The sequence below is a fragment of the Neodiprion virginianus genome, chromosome 1, assembly GCF_021901495.1.
Source record: "Neodiprion virginianus isolate iyNeoVirg1 chromosome 1, iyNeoVirg1.1, whole genome shotgun sequence".
Classification (NCBI taxonomy): domain Eukaryota; kingdom Metazoa; phylum Arthropoda; class Insecta; order Hymenoptera; family Diprionidae; genus Neodiprion; species Neodiprion virginianus.
This window is the reverse complement of record NC_060877.1, coordinates 15,150,981-15,172,239: the sequence shown is the minus strand read 5'-3', so window position 1 is coordinate 15,172,239 and position 21,259 is coordinate 15,150,981. Positions and strand designations below refer to the sequence as shown.

Here is a 21,259-nt window from a genome sequence, read left to right as displayed (position 1 = left end):
AGGTGAGCTGGGAACTTCGAGCGATCGATGGGCAGTCGAAGCTCTAGAGAATTCGTTTTTACATATATACAATTGTTGATAATTCGGAAGAAGGATCTGATAGGATTTTGATCCTTGCGAATTTTTAATGTCCAGATGATACGGAAACTTTCTGCATTAGCCGTTTTCCCGGACATTATCATCGCACTTTTTCTCCGTTCCTGATCACCATGAGCGGGAAGGTGAATACCGGACAGCATCGGGGCGATTTGGTCACGTTTGAGCCACAGCTCAATCTCCTCAAGGGAAAAGAGTACCAAACGTAAGACCTGTTTCATCGCTATTAACAAATATCAAATTATGTCATCTACGAGTGGGGTCGAATCGTTTTGGAAATGGAGGGTAGTGTAACGAAGTTGTGTTCACACTCCTTATATACCCTGGCACGACTGAAGTCCACATAATATTCATCAAATACGAGTATGTGACCATTTGTTCTTCGTGTAGTTACTCGGCCCAAAAATATTAATGAAATAATAGTCAGTCTCCAGACATAAACAGGAGTGCTTCGTGACAGAATAAAATCCACTCTTTCCATATTGTTTTTGTTTTTTGTAGGACTTCTTTGTCTCTCTATTTGCTTAAAACGCACAGAGAACTCTTTATTTTTCGTAAGCGCAATTCGTGGATTGCCCAATATTACAGTATTAACATTAAGATCTTGCGCATCGTACTTTTCTAATTACTATGAGAATAGCATGAAAAAAATTGTTTCTGCTCCTTCTGATTTTTATAACTTACTAACAATGGTATCGTGCAGAAAATTTACAGACACATTTTTGCAGAGAATTGAACGCTCTTCAGAAAAGGTTTCCCAGCATTTTATGATAAATCCACTCTTTCAAAAATTATATAAGAGACCTTTTCTGAAGAGCGTTCAATTCCCTACAAAAATATGTCTGCGAGTTTTCTGTGCGACGCATCGACAGCTAGTTATGAAAATTAGAAGGAGCAAAAACCATTTTTCCCATGTTATCCTTATGTAAAATAGAAAAGTGTGATGCGCAACCTCTAAATGTCAATATTCAAAGCTCAAATTTTAACAGGTGCATTTTTATATGTAAATGGAACTTTTGAAACTGTATAGAAATTAGATGAAATGTATTTTTTCAAACACCCATATATACATATTAGGGTAAGCCAAAAAAACTAACCTATCGAATGCATGGTCTTAAAAGGACCTATCTATTTAAAATAAAAAAAATTCTCCTGTTGGGAAAAATTTTCAGCTCAATTTTAAAAGGTATCCGTGGCCATTTGAAATTTTCCATTGAAATGACACGCAAAAAAAATGTTTAAAAATTTAAAAAAATCATTATGAACCAGATGAACAAGTCTTAAAACTTCTATAACGCTACGTGCCCATGCCGTAACGGTCGCGCTGAGCTCGTGAAATGAGAAAAAAAATCGGCTTTAAAATTTTTTACTGGCTAGGCGATTCATAAAACATAGATTGACTATAGGTGCTTTTAAAGAGCAAAAATTCCTCTGTAATTTCCACCTATTGCCAATTGAATATCGTGAAATACCGCGTTGCTATAGATAATTGAAAAAAAAATCGAAATTTACGTGTTAAATAAATGGGGAAATTTCAAATTCATTTCGCGAGTACTTAGAATAAAAATTAAGAAATCGTCTTTGGTGAGCATTCTTTTTTGGATGTTTAGAGTGATCTTCCGTGAATGGAGCGAAAAACAAATGGTCGTCTCAAACGAAGCATCCTAATATGTATACAGGATTGAGTGCTGAATCCCTGATGCCAAGATGGAGGTATACATATACAGAGGGTGAAGGGTCAAATCTTCATAGCTATAAAGGCATATTGTAGGATGAAGGGTTGAATTTGCAGAGGCATACAAGTATATATGTAGGGTCAACGGCTAAATCTACATAGTCATAAGGGTATATTCGTAGGGTGAAGAGTTGAATTTGCATACACATCAGGTCATATGTATACTTAGGCTAAAGGTTTAAATCTTCATAGCTATAAGAGCATACACGCAGGATAAAAGATTATATCCTTACAGGTATAATGGTATATAAATAGGATGAAGAGTTGAATCTTCATGGCTATGAACATGGGCATAAACGTAAGATAAAAGGTTGAATCTTCATAGGTATGAATGTGGAGATAGTAGAGAAAAGGACGGTTGGTCAAAGGAGGGCCTGGATTCCTGACACGGCGCGCGGCGGCAGCAGCGGTGGTGGCGAGATATCTTTACAATACAGAGAGCTATGATAAACAAAAATGCTCTTTTCGAAATGGTACACAAATAGAATTTTCATGATTTCTATTACTAAATGCAATTTCGGCAGCCATTCCACATAAGCCACATACCTCCTCTTTTGACGTGCTCATTTTTCTTTTTGTCCGAAACAAGCTTTTCAAAGTGTTGAAGTACGAAGTAAATTAACATTGATTTCAGTACATGATATGCCATCTCTAAATCCAAGAAGTAAAATCGCTAGATACACACAAACCGTAAACATGAAGGTCGTTTTGGTTGTGTAATCTGTTGTATATAAGCCGTAGGAAGGGATTCCATGGGTCAGTGATGATGCTGACCAGTAGAATATGTACATTTAAAATAAAACATATACTATATTATATTGTGTGAAATAGAAAGGTGTATTTTGCTGTATACAATAACCTACTCCAGTCCCCTACGCATTTTAACACGGAGTACAAGTGCAAACGAAATCAACATTTTTTTAATTCTGATATACTCTAAATCTGAAACATGCTAAAAAAAAATTTGATTTCGCGCGTACTTGCACCCTAATAAGCTTGTCTTGGAGAAGAAAATAAGCCCCTCAAAAGATGAGGTCTGCAGCTTATGTGAAATGCAAGTGCAAACAAAATTAAAAATTTTATTATCCTCAAACACTCTAACATTTATATTCTCTATACATATAATATATATGTAAAACAGAGGCAAAATCTGTTTGAGGCTGAATCTACGCAAGAATAGGGCCTTTTTCCAAATATGACGGAAGTCGCGAAATTTTTTCTTGTAAGCCTAGAAGCTGGCGTCTGTTTCGTCGTCTCATGAATTGCAGATGTATAAGATCAGAGGAAAAAGAGAATCCAGGTGTCCCAGTGTCTCTGACTTTTTTCTACAAAGGACCACAAATACTGAAGCAGAGTCCGATTCATTCGCTCTATCAGACCATCAAATTGTGGATGCAGGGAAGTCGTACAAGTTTTTCTGGCCCCTAAAATTTGGGCACCCTCTTTTATAAAACTCCACTCAAAATTTCCACCCTGATCGGTGTGAAGTTCTGAAGGAACTCTGTGTCTACAAACAAACTCTCTGACGGACGCCTGACCTATAGTGAAGGCTTCTTGATTGGCAAGTAAAACCACTTCGGACCACTTGGTAAAATAGTTGACGATGACCAAAGCATATCTGTTTCCTGGTTGAGCTCCAGGGAGAGGGCTGAGAATGTCCATTACTACCCTCTCAAAAGGAGCTCCGGCGTTGTAAATTTGCGGAGAACTGTGTCCTTTGGCTCAAGGTCTTTTTTTTCCGTGCAAACTTGACATCTCCGACACCGGTCTTCTACTTCAGCCCGACAACGAGGCCAAAAGTAATGTCCCCGGATCTTGCCTATGATCTTGTTCGAAGCGCAGTGACCGCCAGCAGAAGAATCGCGATGCAGGGCAAATACTTCAGGAACCCGATTTTTGAAAACCAAAAACTGCCATCTGATTTTTCCCAAGTTCACAGACTCCCATTTACGGTATAAAACTCCGTCAATCAAACGAATGTAATCCCATAGAGCACAGTCGATTTTTAAAACTGGCCTTTCCGAGGATACCAGTCAGGGATACCTTGCCAATCTGGGTGAGCCTGTGCTCCTTTCCAGGATTTAATGTGGACTAAGGTGTTATCTTTTTGTTGGGGAGATCTTCCAGTCTTCAAGGTCTCCTCCGACTGGAATTTTTTTTATTGAAGGAGGGGAGTCTCGGTACTCTTCCATGCGTGCACATGGTCTACAATCTGTTGCTTCTTTCCAGGGTCTTTGGGACAGAGCGTTGGCGTTACCGTGTAGCCACCAAGCTACCTGACCTTCGTGTGATTGAAAAAAAGAGCAACTATGTCAACGAAACGTGATTGGTCCTTATCAAATATTTCCTCCGGGATAAATTGTGGTGAAAATGGACTACGGTTCTTACTACGATCAAAGCTCACGGCCGGGTAAGTCAATAATTTCTCTTTGTTAGTCTTACGGAAGACGCTACTATAATAGCTAGTTACTTTCTCCTGGCTTTCCAGAATTTGAGATAGAATAACGGGGTTTTTAACAAAGTTTTTCAATTGTACTTCAAATACGCTGACGGAAAAAATTCTGAATAAACTTGTGACTGCGTTTTTCATCATGTACTTCGACACAAAAAATAAAGAAACCAATGTAAAACATCGCCGTAGAATCTTGATCGAGATGTCAGGGAATGCCCCACATGTATCAAATTATGCAAAGTTATTCTTGTACCGATTTGGGAAGACCCGAAACTCGAGGTTTCGTCAAAAAAAAAAAAACGCCTCACAAGCAATTTAGGGTGTTTTGTAGCATAAACCCAAAACGACCGCTTTTAAGAAAGATAAATAAGGTTCTATTAAAATGGCTTGGATGTGGTCAACTCGAAAATTTTTCAGATGATTTATTGTTTTAAAAAATGTGTGTAATTGTATTACTTTTGATGCGGTATTTTAACTATTTCGATTCACTAACATCAGGCAAGTTATTGCAGAAAAACCACAAGAAATGTTCTCAAATACACCATCTTAGATTTTGCTCAATATTTATGGGAAATTCCAGCTGAACTCGACCCGGTTTGGCCCTCATGGATTCGGATTCAGTTCTCAATTTTTTTCGAAATTCTATTAGCCCACAAAAAGACCCTCAATTTTTTCAGATTTTCAAAATCAAACCATTTCGAGTTATGATTTTTTGTTCAAATCACCTTTCTTCAAAAATGACATTTTTCAAGAGGACGTAATGCAAAAACGTGAGGTCTGACAATAAAATTTCATAAAAATAAAATACTCATTTTGACTCTAAGTTTCGTAAAAAAAATGTTGAAAAAATGTACAATCTTCCCAAAGGTGATTTTTTTCTTCCTAAAATAAAAAAGATGATTTTTCGTCAAGTACGTCACAATTAATTTTGCTCAATTTTTTTTCATCAAAAGGTGTATTTATTACAAACATTTTAAGACCAGGATCAAGATGCCTGGACTTTTCGTTAAAAAGTTACAACGATTCCAATTCGAGAAAATCATTGTAATCCGAGATTCGACAATATGTACATCGCAAAATACCGAATAGCTTGTCTCGAATAACGTAGTAAAAGTTACTCATTCATTTTTTTTTTTTAGATCACAACACGTTTCCTATTCTACAGAGGTGGAGTACATTTTCACGGCCACTGCCCCATCTGCGCCTGGGATTACACAGTGTTGTTTTTGTATGCTTTTCAGGGGCCATCAAAGTTTGGTGGTTATAAGTGACTGCATGCATCACGATGCAATAGCGGTATACGTGTACTTAAAGATCAATATCGACTTTATCAAATTGATATCTGCCACGGCTAGAAGGATATTTTATTTTACTGATGGCGCCCCGCAGCAATTTAAAAATTTTAAGATTATCGCAAATGTCTACTATCACGAGGCAGATTTCGGGATTCTTGCAGAGTTTTTTTCCACAGCGCATGGCAAAGGGCCTTGCGACGGTCTAGGCGGCACTCTTAAACGACTCGCGGCTTGAGCGAGTTTGCAGCTTCCGCCGGAGCAGCAAATTATCGCTCCCGAAGGATTATTTATGTGGGCTTCACAAGAAGCTGATTTTCCCGCTGTTTCCATTAAATACGTAACCACTACTGATTACGACTCTTCGAGAGACTTCTTGACCGAAAGATTTGCGAATACGAAGCCCCTGAAAAGCATACAAAAACAACACTGTGTAATCCCAGGCGCAGATGGGGCAGTGGCCGTGCAAACGTACTCCACCTCCGTAGAATACGAAACATGTTGTATTCTACAAAAAAAAAGAAATAAATGAGTAACTTTTACTACGGTATCCGAGACAAGTTATTCGGTATTTTGCGATGTACATATTGTCGAATCTCGGATTTCAATGATTTTCTCGAATTGATATCGTTGTAACTCCTTAACGAAAAATCCAGGCATCTTGACCTTGGTCTTAAAATGTTTGTAATAAATCCACCTTTTCGTGAAAAAAAATCGAGCCAAATTAATTGTGATGTACTTGACGAAAAATCATTTTTTTTATTTTAGGAAGAAAAAAATCACCTTTGGGGAGGTTGTAGATTTTTTCAACATTTTTTTCATGAAACTTTGGGTCAAAATGAGTATTTTATTTTTATGAAATTTTATTGTCAGACCTCACGTTTTTGCGTTACGTCCTCTTGAAAAATGTCATTTTTGAAGAAAGGTGATTTGAACAAAAAATCATAACTCAAAATGGTTTGATTTTAAAAATCTGAAAAAATTGAGGGTCTTTTTGTGGGTTAATAGAATTTTGAAAAAAATTGAGAACTGAATCCGAATCCAAACCGAGTCGAGTTCAGCTGGAATGCCCCTTATATATTTTTTTGAAAGTCAAAAGAGGTAACCTTTTCCCAATTGGCAATATGCTAATTTGCTCATTTTTTTTTTTTTTTTTTTGAAAATGCCAATTTTATTCATTTTTGTCAGCATTTACAGCATTATATGCCCTATATTATATAGGGTGAACGAAAAAGCTCCGCCACGAAAAAAAAATATCTGCTAACGAAGAAAATGGAAATTAGCCGTATTGACAGATACGCTAGAAGAAGATGCTTTAACTGCGGAGAAATCGAATCGCATCAAACATAGAGGGATCGGGAAGAAAAAAAGATGAATCGGGCAAAGAGAATCTCAAAGGTAAAAGGGCAAAGAAAAAGGTAAAGGAACAATTTCAAGTGCAGCAAAAAAGAATGTTTTAAAGATACGTGATAACGATTTAGATATACCTCTGGATTCTGAATAATCTTTTACGATACATTCTCATTCATCTTCTTTCAAATCGCTGAAAATTATGGAATATCTTCACTTTTTTAAAAGTAAATAATACTAAATACTAATGAATGAAAAACGTGTGACGAAAATGTTATGAGATTAGATGTTCACAAAGATTTATATTGTTTATGCACTTCAAATACTATTCAGTTTAAGATATCTCCAATAATGAATATCTTCGTTTTCTTAAGTATAATACTGAATTTGCGTTAATGTTTGTCAAAAAAATATGAGTGATCTTATGAATAAATACATTATTCTCGACTTGAAATTTTCATTTTTTACTCATATACGAATCACAAAGCGATTTTTCTGATATAGATGCTTGTAGAAACAAATGGTTTTAGACGGGCCGTGAACTACCCCCAAACTTCTCGTTCTTACACTGCAGGTTCCAAATTTATAGAGAGAAAAAAAGAATAATATCCAATTCGAATTTAAAACTACAGATTCAGATTCGTGATTACCATTATTCAAGCCCTAGAATACCATATTACATGAAAATTTTTATTTTTTTAATCTTTTTTATTTTGGAACCACTATGTAATAGATCCACCATTAACAATTTTAAAAGTCTGACCTTGGGTTCGTTATCGGCGACCCAAAAAACCTCTGCCTACCAATTTTTACCAGAATCGCAATATTCTTCAATTTTTTTCTGTCATATTTAACCGCCAATTTTGATTCCGCAATCTGACTTCAGATTCGTTATCAACCACCCAACCAACCGATGAGTACCAATTTTTATCAAAATCCAAATGTTTTTATTTTCCTTTCAGCTTATTGAATACATCAAATTTAAATTTTGCAGATCTGACCTTGAATTTTTAATTAGCGACCCAAGAACCCCACGGCACCAATGTTTATCTAAATTCATTCATCCATTCTCAAAATATCATTTTCACTTGATTTTTTGGAGTTTCGTTACTGAAATAATTGAAAAAATACTGAACCGATCAAAGCCAAAATCTGATCAGTTCAAAGTTTATAAAAGCCGCGTCGATTGAGACCAAAGTCATTGAAATCCGGTAATTCGTTCTCGAGATATCATCGAACAAAAAAATAGATCACCTGCATAAGTATGTACATACACACTAGGGTGGTCGTTAAATGTAATATCATGTTGGATGGTCATAAATCGGCTTCAAATCTAGAGAAAAAATTTCTCTAATTTTTTCAGATTTTTATTTTGAGTCCCTACTGTATCGGCAGATCCCTGATTTTCTTTTTAATCGGAAAAGTAGGGAATTTTACGATTTTCGGTATCTCGCTTAATCACGGCGATTTTGGATGGGAAATTTCCTCAGGATTACGGAAAAAATAATTTAAAAAATCCTACCTGTTCACAAAGTTGTCAAAAATCGATTTTAATACCAAAAAGTTGAGGAAATTTGATTTTTTCAATACATAATACCGAGGCTTACCAATTATTATAACTGTTTATTAACACGACCTACTCGCTTAACGCTTACGTACCCTCATGAACAGCAATTGTCATTAATAATATCGCGCAAAAGTTATTAACATAGTGTTTAAGCAAATAATTATTCACTAATCATAAGATAATTCTGAAAAAATTCACAAGCATTCAGAAAAATGCGCAAATTTGATTCGTATAAGAAAAAAAGAGCCGACCAATAAATTATCGAATAATTATTTATCTCAACAATTTGTTAAGAACTTTTGGGCGATATTATTATTGATAATTGTTGTTCATAACATGCAAATTATTGTTAAATTTTTTAGATTTCTATTGAATCACGAAATACAATAATTCTGATCCAATACAATTTTCAGCTGGAAAGTGTCCAACACACACCCTTAAATAAAAAATAAAATACGACCATAAGGTCACTAAGGGCACGTAAGTGTTGAGCGAGTGGGTCGCGTTAACAAAAAATTATAATAATAAGCATGCCTCGGTTTTTTATATTGAAAAAATCAAATATCCTGAATTGTTTGGTATTAAAATGGATTTTCAACAACTTTGTGCACAGATGGGATTTTTGAAATTATTTTTCCGTAATCCTGAAGAAATTTCTTATCCAAAACTGCTGTGAATAGGCAAAATCCCGAAAATCGTAAAATTCCCTATTTTTTTAATTAGAAAGAAAATCAGGGGCCTGCCGGCACAGTAGGGATTTGAAATAAAAATCTAAAAAAATTAGACCATTTTTTTCTAGATTTAGAGCCGATCTACGACCATCCAACATTGAAATTCTAAAAAAAGCCACTTAACGAGCACCTGAATACAGATACACAGGCATCCATCCAAAAATGGTCGCGGGTGAACTTCTATAACTTGAAACCTCAAGATTCAGTGAAAACTCATCTTTTCGATTTCAGGGTGATTACAATAACTTCCTTTTTTCTCTGAAAACAGAGAAATAGGTAGCTAAAAATTATTACAACTCGCTTCAGCACTGTTACTTTCAATCCTTACGCGGAATAAAAAGTAATAACGCGTCAGACGCAAAACAAAACCTAAAACTTACTATTCTGAAGTGATTACAAGTCATTGGCATATAAAGTAAAACTGGAATAATCTAGAAGCAATATGCCGTAAAAAATAATTGAAATCTCAAATGAATCAAGCACTTGCGCACTGAAATGATTTTACCGGACAACGGGTTGTATCCTTTCTGGAATCGTAGGCCGACGGTCGAAATATTTTAGAATGCCTCTAATAACGATAGCTATATTTCTGATGCGCTGACAAGCAAAATCTGTTCAGTGTTAAGTAACAGCTCATTCGAAATATTTGCAATGGTCGAAAATCTATTATGGTATTTTCAATCATGTAGGTACTGACGCACACGTCCAGCGTGATAAAATCTTTCATCCTCAAAGTGGATGTTTATTTTGGGAAATCGTATCCCGATGTGAGGATAAGTTAGTATAGACAACGTATTGTTAGGTTTAATTTGTATATATAGTACAAAAATAGAAATTCTTGCCGCACCCTCGAGAAGAGTTGGAGTAGGCGCAACTAACCCGCTACCCTAGATCTACGTGGTAGGAGAAAAAGGGCCAATAAGATGATCTCAAATACTATGTAAGATCTCCTATTTCGAACCGCTGTAAGCACAAGTATCAGTGATCCCCTCATTGTGGGAGGGATCACGGTTGACACCCATTTTGGAAATGGAGTGGGGAAGCCGGCGTCCCACTCCAAACTCAAAATCGAGATCCAGTGGTGGAGAAGTTAACCCGATCTCGCTCTCTTAACCCCGGGACGTCAACTCAACCGGTTGAAGGAAAATACTCCAGCGAGGCCCTGGAGGACTGACAACCCAAAACGAGACGATCATCGACTCGGCGGACTCCCGTCATCGCTAGAAACCTCCGGTCCCGGGGAGAGAGCCACCGAGGGACTGACCATACCGACGATTAATACTGTTACAAAGGGTGAAGAGGAAAGAGGACATATCGCGAAGAATTGTTTTAAACTCGACCGTCAGTTGAAGACTGCGGAAGATTCGTGGCGCAAAAATGCTTCCAAGAGGGCTACCTCTAATCCAGTTTGGTCAGCGCAACCTTCTGTTCCTCAGAATTCGGGAAACTAGCTACCGATGTTTCGAAAGGGCGGATATCATCGGTTTCTTCCAAGTTCCTTAGCCCTATTGCTTCACAGTTCGTGGTTAGAGGCCTGCGTCGTACCGGCCTATATGCTAAAGGTTCCGTTAACGGACTAAGTTGTTTGTGGGTGATAGATACTGGAGCCGAAATTTCCGTTGTTCGTCCTGATATGATTTCGTCTCTTGCTTCAATTATTCCTTCTGTGTCTATTCGCACTGCTACCGGAGCAACTACCCCTGTCGTAGGTAAGATGGTCGTGCAGGTAACAGTAGCGGATTGTGTTCAATCCCCACATGAAGTTCTAGTAGCTGATATAGAAGATGAAGGCATTTTAGGCGTAGATTTTCTTTCCGCTCACAACTGCGTCATTTCTACCGGCGATTCGACTCTTTGTTCTGGTTACCGTAAAATCAACCTCGAAACGTTTTGAAAGATTGGGATGAGTGGATTCCCTTATTTCTTTTTTCGTATCGCTCTGCAATTCACGACACTACCGGTTTTTCTCCAGCTATGATGTTGACAGGTCGGGATCTTCGACTTCCGTCGATTCGAGAAATTTTGATACATCGATTTCTTTGGCTTGAAGAGTGTTTCGGTTCTGCGCTTGAATGAAGTAGTGAGCGTTTGGTCGATCCTCTCTTATTTTTCTAACCCATATGTCAGTTTCTTTGAGTTTTTATAGATTTTTCCCGACGAATCTGCCGTCTTTGGCTGTTCCCGATGTTACCTCCAGCTGTACTGTTTGTCCGGTCTTAGCCTGAGTTCTCCGGATATTCAGATGAGATCGTTCCTTTTCTTTTGACTACATATTTAATTTATTTTATTCGTGTATTCTCCCAAATTCACTTGGTGAATTTGAATTGTTATACCACCACTCACATTTGTCCTCCAAACTCTAGGGTGTGCTGTTTTTGAAGAAGTTTTGGATTCAGTCACCCATTCCTTTTTCCTGTTTCCTGTGCCGGCTCTCAGAGGGAATCAACCTTTACGTTGTCTAGGACTCAAAGTTTTCCCAGTTATGGTTTCCCGCCTCGTTGTACGAAGAGGAATGAATTTTCTTTTCGGCGACGATCCTGATGATTTTGATGTCTTCAAATTCATGAAGAACTCACTAACTCACCCTTAACACTTACCTTTATAAAACAAGGCACACAAATTTTGAAATTCAATTGAACGCTCAACTATCTGCTCAAGGTTTTCTGTGGTTTACCTTGAGACTGTGGGCAAATGCCAGATAGTAAAAAGGGAGTCTTTTAATTTTTAGAGCCACAGCTCCAACTCACCTTCGAGCACTGACTGCTAGATCACATTTTTTTGTAATTGTTTATCTTTTCCGAGTCGGGTCGACTCTTTTCCTCGAGGGGGAGTAGTGTTACAAAGGGTGAAATCACCCGTTTTGTCCCCTTTTAAATGATCTAGTAGTCATCATAGATAAAAGACGTTTATAAACCTCTTATGTCTTTAAAAAGAATAAGGTTGCTGCGTCAACCGACATTATTGTAAAAACAGTCAGTCTCTAGACTTTAAAAAGAGAGCTTGTGTCCAAATACATCTATTTTCTTTCTAAATATTCCTTGTTCGTGAGACTTCTTTGGCTCGGCGTTCGCTTAAATCGCACAGAGAACTCTTTGATTCTCTTAGATCTTTCGTAATTTCCCCCCGTTGTAACAATACGATAAGTTGAATCCAATCCAAAAATAGCTGAATTTTTAACATATTTTGTGACGTCTCGTCAAAGTTGAGAAAAATCGACCGCCAATTCGTTACAATCTGTTTTGAGATGATACGAATGGATGGAATGTGTGTGTATGTGTGCATGTGTGGTATTTATTGTTAATCCATGACAAATTTCCAAAAGTCAAATTCTACAAATTGGTATGATCACTTTTTATATGATACGAATGGATGAATGTGTGTGCGTATGTGTGGCAGTTATGGTTAATAAATGAAAAAAAAAGAAAGTAAAATTCTATAAATTGGTATTTATTGTTAATAAATAAAAAGACAGAAAAACAAAGTCTTACAACTATTTACACATATGAAACTTCCTCGTTGATCCAGATCTCACGAAATTGGGAAGAACCAATTAGGAAGTTCATTAGAGACTGCAAACTAAAGACAGGACTCTTATAAAAGCGTAGCATAATTATAATTAAGGTGGTTTCTTAAAATCCTGCCGTTAGAGCAATTCATGAAAATTTTCCTCACGAAACACTTCTAAATCAACTTTTCAGCGAGGGAGTTTTTATCAAAATTTCGAAGAGTGCAGATCTCAAAATGTAGTTTCATTTCCTATTGTTACAAAGCATTGATCTTTGATGATAAATTCGTATCAAATCATTCAAAGTGTGAAGTGCGGAACTAATCGTTCAATTCCAAGCGTTGTTTCTTATTGAATAGCATCATTTCTTTTCTTCTCCATAACTATGTTTACTAAGCTACTACCTTAAACCAATTATTTTACAATCAACTTTTGTTACTGTGTTTGATCTAAATTGTGAATAAAATCAATTTATAATCTTACCAACTATTATTCACTTTCTTAAAGGTGTTTTATTCAAAACATGGACATTATTAAGCAGTAAAGCTCGTGTCCAGCTGCTGCCGAGCATGCAGAACTGGCACAGCAAAATAATCCAGATGGATTAATGCTGACAATGAGTGACAATTCTCGAAGCCCATTCGCGCTTGGAATAAACTGTAAGTTCCAACATTTTGAAGAGAGAAATATTCAGCGTTGATCTGAGCTAAATCGTGTTTACAGATTGGTCTTAGATTTAATGTTGAATTGTATCACGAGTTGACTTTTCTTCAGAAAACTAATATTCAAATCCAATTCGTCACAATGCAGGAGTTTATGAGTAAAATTTCAAATTTCATTTTGCGGGATATTCGAATTTTTGAGACATTATTTTGGTGCCGTCATTTAATTTGCTAAGGCATCCGAAACCCATCGTTCCTATTTTGTAAAAACTTTTATATTTTATTGCTATTACTTTAATAAATTATTCTGATATAGTTGTAATGGAATATGAAATGACAGTTTGAATATTCATTGTAATCATAATTCATCATTCTACTGTTGATAACGTCAGACATGAGTTAAAGATAATTTTGATGAAATTCAATGTGGCCTGTGAGGGTGATACGTATATTTTACATACCAAATCATCCGCCAAAATGAACACAATATTGGGATTCTTGGAAAAAACTGCAGGGATCACGGTGAACAAGATTGTCAATAATTCCATCGCAATATTGTGGATTACACTAATATATTATGTAAGTCTTACGACAGCCAAACTGTAAGAAATAACCAAAAGAGAGTAAACTACTGTTCAATAAATATTTCTACGCATATACGTAATATAAATCTCTCTGGCAACGAAAAGAATTGTTCAATCAAATCACGGAACCGCCCACTGTGAATTTATAACGCGCACTGCCGCAACTATTTAGTATGCGATTACTTCCTGCCAGACGCATTGGCAAGAGTGATATGCTGGGAGATTTGACGGGAGAAAAACTGACAATAGAGGGGGAACCCCTGCCCTGCTTTGACGCGGCCACATATCGACTAGAACCACAATTAATGAAAATGTTTTCGAGAAGAACATAAAGCCAAGCTTACATTTGGTAAATTTCATCAAAATTTTGGTCGGGCGTTCGAGACATATTCGTCCAAAGTTTAAAAAGTCAAGTGTTAAGTGATTTCTGTTGCTATGCAAAAAAGAATTTCAGACTGATAATGAAACGTTTAGAAAGTGAGATAGCAATAAAAATCTTAGGTGTGTAACGTAAGCCTAGCGTAATAAAGTACGTAACACGCCTTTGATCACAAATGTTGAAACGGTTATCGTGTCCGAATAAGATATGTGATCGAATCAGTTTTATTACCACGGATGACTGGTATTTCACAGTATATACCGATATTATATAGAATAAAGAACAAGTAATTTGAATTTATGCGCTTTCAGTAAATACTAAACGGTTCGAAGCGCTTTATAAATATAACATAAACGGACCCCAGGTGTCGCAGTCATCAATATCATCTTCCCGGTAGAATAATTGTAATAACTCTGTATCTCTACGAGAAGTCGCGGATGCGAGCAGTGAGCCTAAATTGCCTGTATCGAGTTATTAACCTTTTGAATTCAGCCATGTTTTAAATTTGACAAACGTAAATTAGAGTCAATGAACAGTATAAGTGATAATTAGACTCGTATTTATCTTGATTTTGTAAATTTCAATAAGTCTCCAAATCCACAGGTCCCAAAAATCACGAGATACTATCTCATCTGCGGAGCCGCTGAACCACATCTTATTTCTGGAGTTTTACCGAACTAACCATAAGTCACATCGATGAACGACTTTTAGGTGTACTGTGCCATTATTCGTTCCATCATCATTCTGATTATGTTTAACATTGGTCGCATTCTGTCATATAAATACTGTATAGAGTTTAAGCTTTGCTGTAATTTTAAATAAATAGAATTAAATAGCAAGCTTACTCTAATGATAATAATCATTACTCACCTTTATCATGACATCTCGCTGTTTACCTTTGGTAAGAGTGTTTGAATGAACGTATAAATTTATATTTAAAAGTTTTTCGCATAAATAGTCGTCCGGTGTGGAAATTTGTTCGGGATGGCCTGAGCAACGTTAGAGCTCTGATGCAAATAAGTTGTGGTCTCCCCAATTATCTGTCCCGCCCGCTGCCAGCAATTCCTAAAAATAAACGAAGGTTGTATTTGGGCGAGCATATCGGGACCTGGTCAGCTATTGATCAGCAGCCATCCAAGATAAATTTTGAGGCTTTCAGGAGGCCAGCATATCAGGGCCTCTTTAGCTATTAATCAGCAACCCTTGAAAATAAATCTTCAGGTTTCTATTGGGCCAGTAAATCAGAACCTGGTAGGGTTGTGATCAGCTATGATTGGAAAACAATCTCAAGATTTTAATAGAATTGGTAATTCTAGACCAACCCACTGTCGATCCTATACCCTTGAAAATAAATCTTGAGAATTTTGTGAACCATTAAATTCGGATATACATTCAGGAATAAGTCACATACACAAGTCTTCAAATGTGTTTTTCGCGACGAATTTCAAATATATATATATATATATGTAAAAAAAAATATGTATATATATATATTTGAAAAAATTTCGTCGTTTGGGTCTGATGAGCTGATCCTACTTTTTACCCATCAGAGGGGGTTCCTTATAAATCGATTACCTCATTAAAACTTGACAAAGAACACACAATAACGGGTTTATCTCATAGGTTTTGGCCTAAGATAAACCGTACCCGTTACAATATATATACAAAAAAAGCAGGATCAGCTAATCGGACCCAAAAACCCTGAACAGTCGAACTATACGGACTTAGGTATCACCAAAGCCGCCTTAATATGTGTACAGGCACCTCCGCCCGTTGCTCCCTTCGCAAAGACAAGGGCTTGTTCGGCTGTTGCTCCCAGCTGGAGACAAGTGAGAGAGGCGTATGTCACCTATTCGGAGATACGGGCTTACCAGTACTCCCTTCTAATTGCGAACTCGGAATAAACAGAGTCGCCTGCCTAATTTCTGTTATGGTTTACTGACCCCAAACACCTCCAATCTTTCAGACCAGGGATTACCTTGGCTGGCTGTTGGTGTACTTCCCCTCCCCTCTTCAACGTGAAATTTTGTATTGAAGTAATTTGTTTGACAGCGAGACAGACGAGAGCATATTCTAGATAACATATGAATTTTAATAGCGAAAATTCGAACACAATGGTTATCGTCAGTAGACGGTGATATGGTTTTACAAAATTAACCGTAGAGAACAAAAATAAAATTAAAGAAATGATAATACAATCAGAATTCGTCGGTTCTGCTCCTAAATTTCACTACAGCTCAAACGTTAAATACGTGGCTCTATTCAATATTTCCTCTAGAGGTCCCGGGCTATCGTGGACTCTAATTTTTATACTCCTTTCAAATCTCGGACTAAGCTCTATACTTGAATTTCCTCTCTAAATCTCGTGAAGCTGAACTCGATAACGCTCTCTAGATGAGAAATATTTCGTTACAATGTGACGCAGTTCGGCGCTTTGCCGGTCAACTGGTACCTGCTCTTCGTGGTCCTCCAGTTTTATACTCTTCCAGGGCTGTGGTCAGGTTAGCTTGTCGACGTCAGTTCCCTATTCGTGTGTCCTGTTATGGGTCATCGTCCCGGTATGCGTTGGTCAGCGTCCGTCGTCTTTGTTTATTATTTTGTATGCTAGCAGGTCACGGTTGATGTTGATGGTGGTCTCGATCAGCTGTCCGTTCAGTCGTTGTCATGATTTGTGTATGTCACGGGCATTGTTGATATTATGCGTTCTTGAACAGATGTCCGTTACAATATATATTCAAAGGCACACGAAAACAAAACAATGTCGAACACAGGTAATGAGAGAAACTAATGACACTGTAGTCGGGCGGCTAGGCGGTCTAGTGGAGTGAGTCTCCGGTAAAGCATCTCTAGATACCAGGTTCGATTCCTGGCTCCGTCGTTAATTTTGCGACTCACCTGAAAATTTTCGAAATTGTACTCTTTATTCAGGTATGGGTGAGGTGGCTTTCGAAATCCATATTCAGTTTTATTATGGGGTATTAGTATGGGGATTTTTGAAATATTGATAAGCTTTGTAGGAAATGATTGTTATGCATTGAATGAGTTCAAATAATAAGGGCCTAAGATGAGCAGCAGATATCCTGAAAAATTTGTTCCCAAGTTTTTCCGGAGTCAGCAGTTTATGGCCTCCATGGGACTTTATTCAACTTGTTGAACAATATGCTGTCATGCGAATATTACGCAACGATTATATATATATTCATACGTTTATTCAAAACAGAGAATTGCGTTATAATTGATAACAATAATGGTGAGTGCGGGCGTTAACGTTATATTAAATTTATGTATAAGCAAAATTAGGCGTACGTTACGCCGGGAAGCAGTATTGAGACTGCTCACACGGCCTCTCGCCGGGCTCGGCGAGAGTGCATATAAAGTGCATATAATCGTGTAATTTGAGCACTGCTGCCGATAAGGAAGCCAAGCGCGCAAAGCGGGCTACGCTGCACGATGAATTTCGTACTCATTTAAATGATCCCCGGCATGTTCCTACGAGAGGATATAAAACTGTTACATTTTATGACAAATGTTCCGGCTCTATCACAATGCATACGCTGGTATTGGGGCGGAGATTTCTGCAGCGTCTCAGCGATTACATCCCGATTTCAAGTTTATACAATAATTAACGCCGGTGACTGAAACTTCTCATTGGAGACCTGCTGGGTTTGAAGGTGTGAACAAAAATCAATAATAATTCCACACACGCGGTGAAAAATTATAAATCTAGGTATTTTTCAATCTTATAATGCTTATAGTGTGTATTTTTTCGTGTTCATAGTAAAGAATAATAATGAAGTCTACACGAAATTTCTCAATCAAAGTTTGTAGGATTACTGATCAGACAAATCAGATAGTGAAACACCATGTGTATCTGATTGTCAACAGTTTGTCTTGTCCATTACGTTAATGTTGCTCATATCTTCACTGCTTTAGGGTACGAAAATATGTTATGAAGGGTATCTTCTGTGTGATTATTATCAAAATGTAATAGAAATAATAATAAGGTATTTTTTTTGATGTTTAATTACGCGAAATGATACTAAATTTGATGGTATCTTGGACATTTTTTTTTGTCTTATTATATAAAGTAAGATAAAATTAAATTCCGAATTTCAGGTAATGAAATGATATTAAATTATATAAAATGATAGAAGACATGTTTCTTTGAAAGTTTCATCTTTGATAGCGTATATCAAATTAAGAGATTTAATTTAATACAGAGTTATACAAAACTTGGAGATTTAATTAAATTAATCTATTCCTACTAGACAAAATTAGTTTAATCTAATTATACCAAATTACATTTAACAAAATTCCCGGGAACACATTTTTGTATGTGGAAGACTTTCAGATTTTTAATGGTATCATTGATTATTTATTTGGAGAAAGCATTTTAAATATGCAATCTCAATTCCAGAGAATGAGACTCGAATCAAGTACCAAGTGCGAAGATCAAATCGCGAAAATTTAAAACACTTGGTCATATACAAAGTGATGATATTCATTTAATGAAATAAAGCAATCTCGTCATATCGTCTGCATATCAGAGCTAGAGATTTATTTGGAGGTCGCAACTGTTTTTCAATGCTGTAAGAGCACTCTCAAATGGGAAACAGTTAATTCTGCTTGAATTGTATCCCATGTTTACGACGTCTCCAACGAAATGTAGTAGATTCTGTATGTTTATCACTACAATAATAGTAAACCAAACACAAACTTCTTTCAACACTTATTGGCTACAGCGTCGACAAGATACTAGACAATATTCTAAATACAACCTTCAATAAAAGAAAATGGATGGATTTTAAGATAACAGAAACACAATACACCTCTCTCTCTCTCTCTCTCTCTCTCTCTCTCTCTCTCTCTCTCTCTCTCCTCTCTCTCTCTCTCTCTCTCTCTCTCTCTCTCTCTCTCTCTCTCTCTCTCTCTCTCTCTCTCTCTCTCTCTCTCTCTCTCTCTCTCTCTCTCTCTCTCTCTCTCTCTCTCTCTCTCTCTCTCTCTCTCTCTCTCTCTCTCTCTCTCTCTCTCTCTCTCGCTCTGCCTCTCCCTCTCCCTAGTTAATAGCATTAGTATTAGTTAACAAGGGCTCTATAAATAGGAACGTGAGACGATATGTATGGCTACTTTGCGGTATTAGTTATTAGGTTTTCTGAACATGATAATGTGAGCTGAAAAGTTATGTCGTCTGAAAAAAAAACAAACTAAAACAAACTACTATGTGACAATCTCGTTCCCACAAATCCTTATTTCCAAAATCTTACTTTTTACTTTTTCCTTGTACTTTTACTTTTTACATTCATTATTTAAATCTATTTTGATTATCTTTATCTTTATTTTTAATTTTTATTTTATTTCATTTTATTTTATTTTATTTTATATTTTATTTATTTAAATTTGTGTTTATAAATACTGTAAACCCTCTCTATGTACATAATGTAATCTATATTTTGCCCTTTAGCTTTGCTTGGGTAATTAAAAATCAATCAATCAATCAATCAATCCCTCTCCCTCTCCCTCTCCCTCTCTCTCTGTGAGATGTCAAACGCGCTTTAAATTGCTCCTTAGTTTTACACAGTTTCGCGTCGAAATAACTGTCTGAATTTCAATTGTGACACATCAGTGGATAGGTTGTGATTTCATGCAATTTGCGAAGAATTACATGTGGAAACCCAGTAATTGTACTTTGAACGTTACGTGCTCCCGTGATCCATCCTGTATCAATACATTATTGCCGCGCTGATTTACTGCGCATCGTTGACAGGTGTGCGGGTGTATAAGCAAAATAGATAAGAGTTAATACGCCACCGTCTTGTTTGTGTTGTGCGTGATTTTTTGAACCCAACTGTTTCCAACGCTCAGCTGTGCGCGAGTGGCTCACTCGAACGATAAATACTTTTATCCTTGTGTCGTCTAGTGTTCATTAGAGCTGTATAATAAGTGTGTGATCTGTTTACTGCCAACCTAGAACCTTCTCTCTCTCTCTCTTACTATCGACTGGAATCAGCAGCCGTAGCGTTTCTCTCTCTCGCCATAAGAGATTAAATCATTACTATCTGATACAATGTCTCGCTGTGGAATTTGCAGTCGCTCGACTCGTGTCAGTGAAACTGTTCAATGCACAGGTGATTGCGGCTTGTCATTTCACTTTTCGGGCGCCGAAGAAAAATTTTCATACAACCTTGCCGACTTAAACAATACAGACAATACAAGCAAATTTCGTTGTGACACTTGCTCAATGCACCACTCCACCATCCTACAACGTACACCTCCACCATCGATCACTCTAGAGGATGTTATGCGACAGTTGCAGCTGTCGAGTGCTGCGACTGACAAAAAATTAGGCTAGATTCAGAACTCACTCACTGGAGTCGAACACAATATTGTCGAGTTACGCACTGAAATCTCCGATCTTGCAGCTTCACAGGACGCCTTGACCGGTCGCATTTTGACTCTCGAAACGAACTCAGAAAATGCTCGGGTTGAAACAGCTGATTTGAAGAAAGAACATCTTTTACTCAAGGCCCGAATTAACGAAAAATCAGGCATCTTATCGTCGTCAGATCCAGCCCACGCCTTAACTAAATCTAGACAGTCGTCTCGACCATCGTCTCACATGACTGACCTGGTAATTTCTGGTGTCCCTCCCAGTATTACTGACAGTCCCTTACAAGTTGCATCGAAAGTGTTTGACGCACTGGGTGTCAGTGCATTCACAGGCGATATTCTCAACACTCGTCGACTGACCAAAGGCGTTCCTGTGATCGGACCTAGTGATCAGCCTACTTAACCTATCAATAGAAAATAATCTTTGTCATCTCGCTAAAAGCAGTTCGAGTGCGAGGTTATATCATCGAAAGAAACCGAACAAAGCGGAATCTGTTAGTCAGTGAAGTTTTTTCGACC

At 37.2% G+C, this 21,259-nt stretch overlaps 1 protein-coding gene across 2 annotated transcripts in view; it reads right to left on the bottom strand.

The window, feature by feature from the left end:
* LOC124310541 (arylsulfatase J) overlaps window positions 1-14,154 on the bottom strand; it is an 876,378-nt gene extending 862,224 nt beyond the window's left edge. For both annotated transcript variants that reach the window (XM_046774594.1, XM_046774595.1), the window contains exon 1: window positions 13,852-14,154. In XM_046774594.1, coding sequence (XP_046630550.1) covers window positions 13,852-13,938 — 87 coding nt within the window. In that variant the 5' untranslated portion in view covers window positions 13,939-14,154. The remainder of the gene's footprint in view (window positions 1-13,851) is intronic.
* Window positions 14,155-21,259: the final 7,105 nt, after the last annotated feature.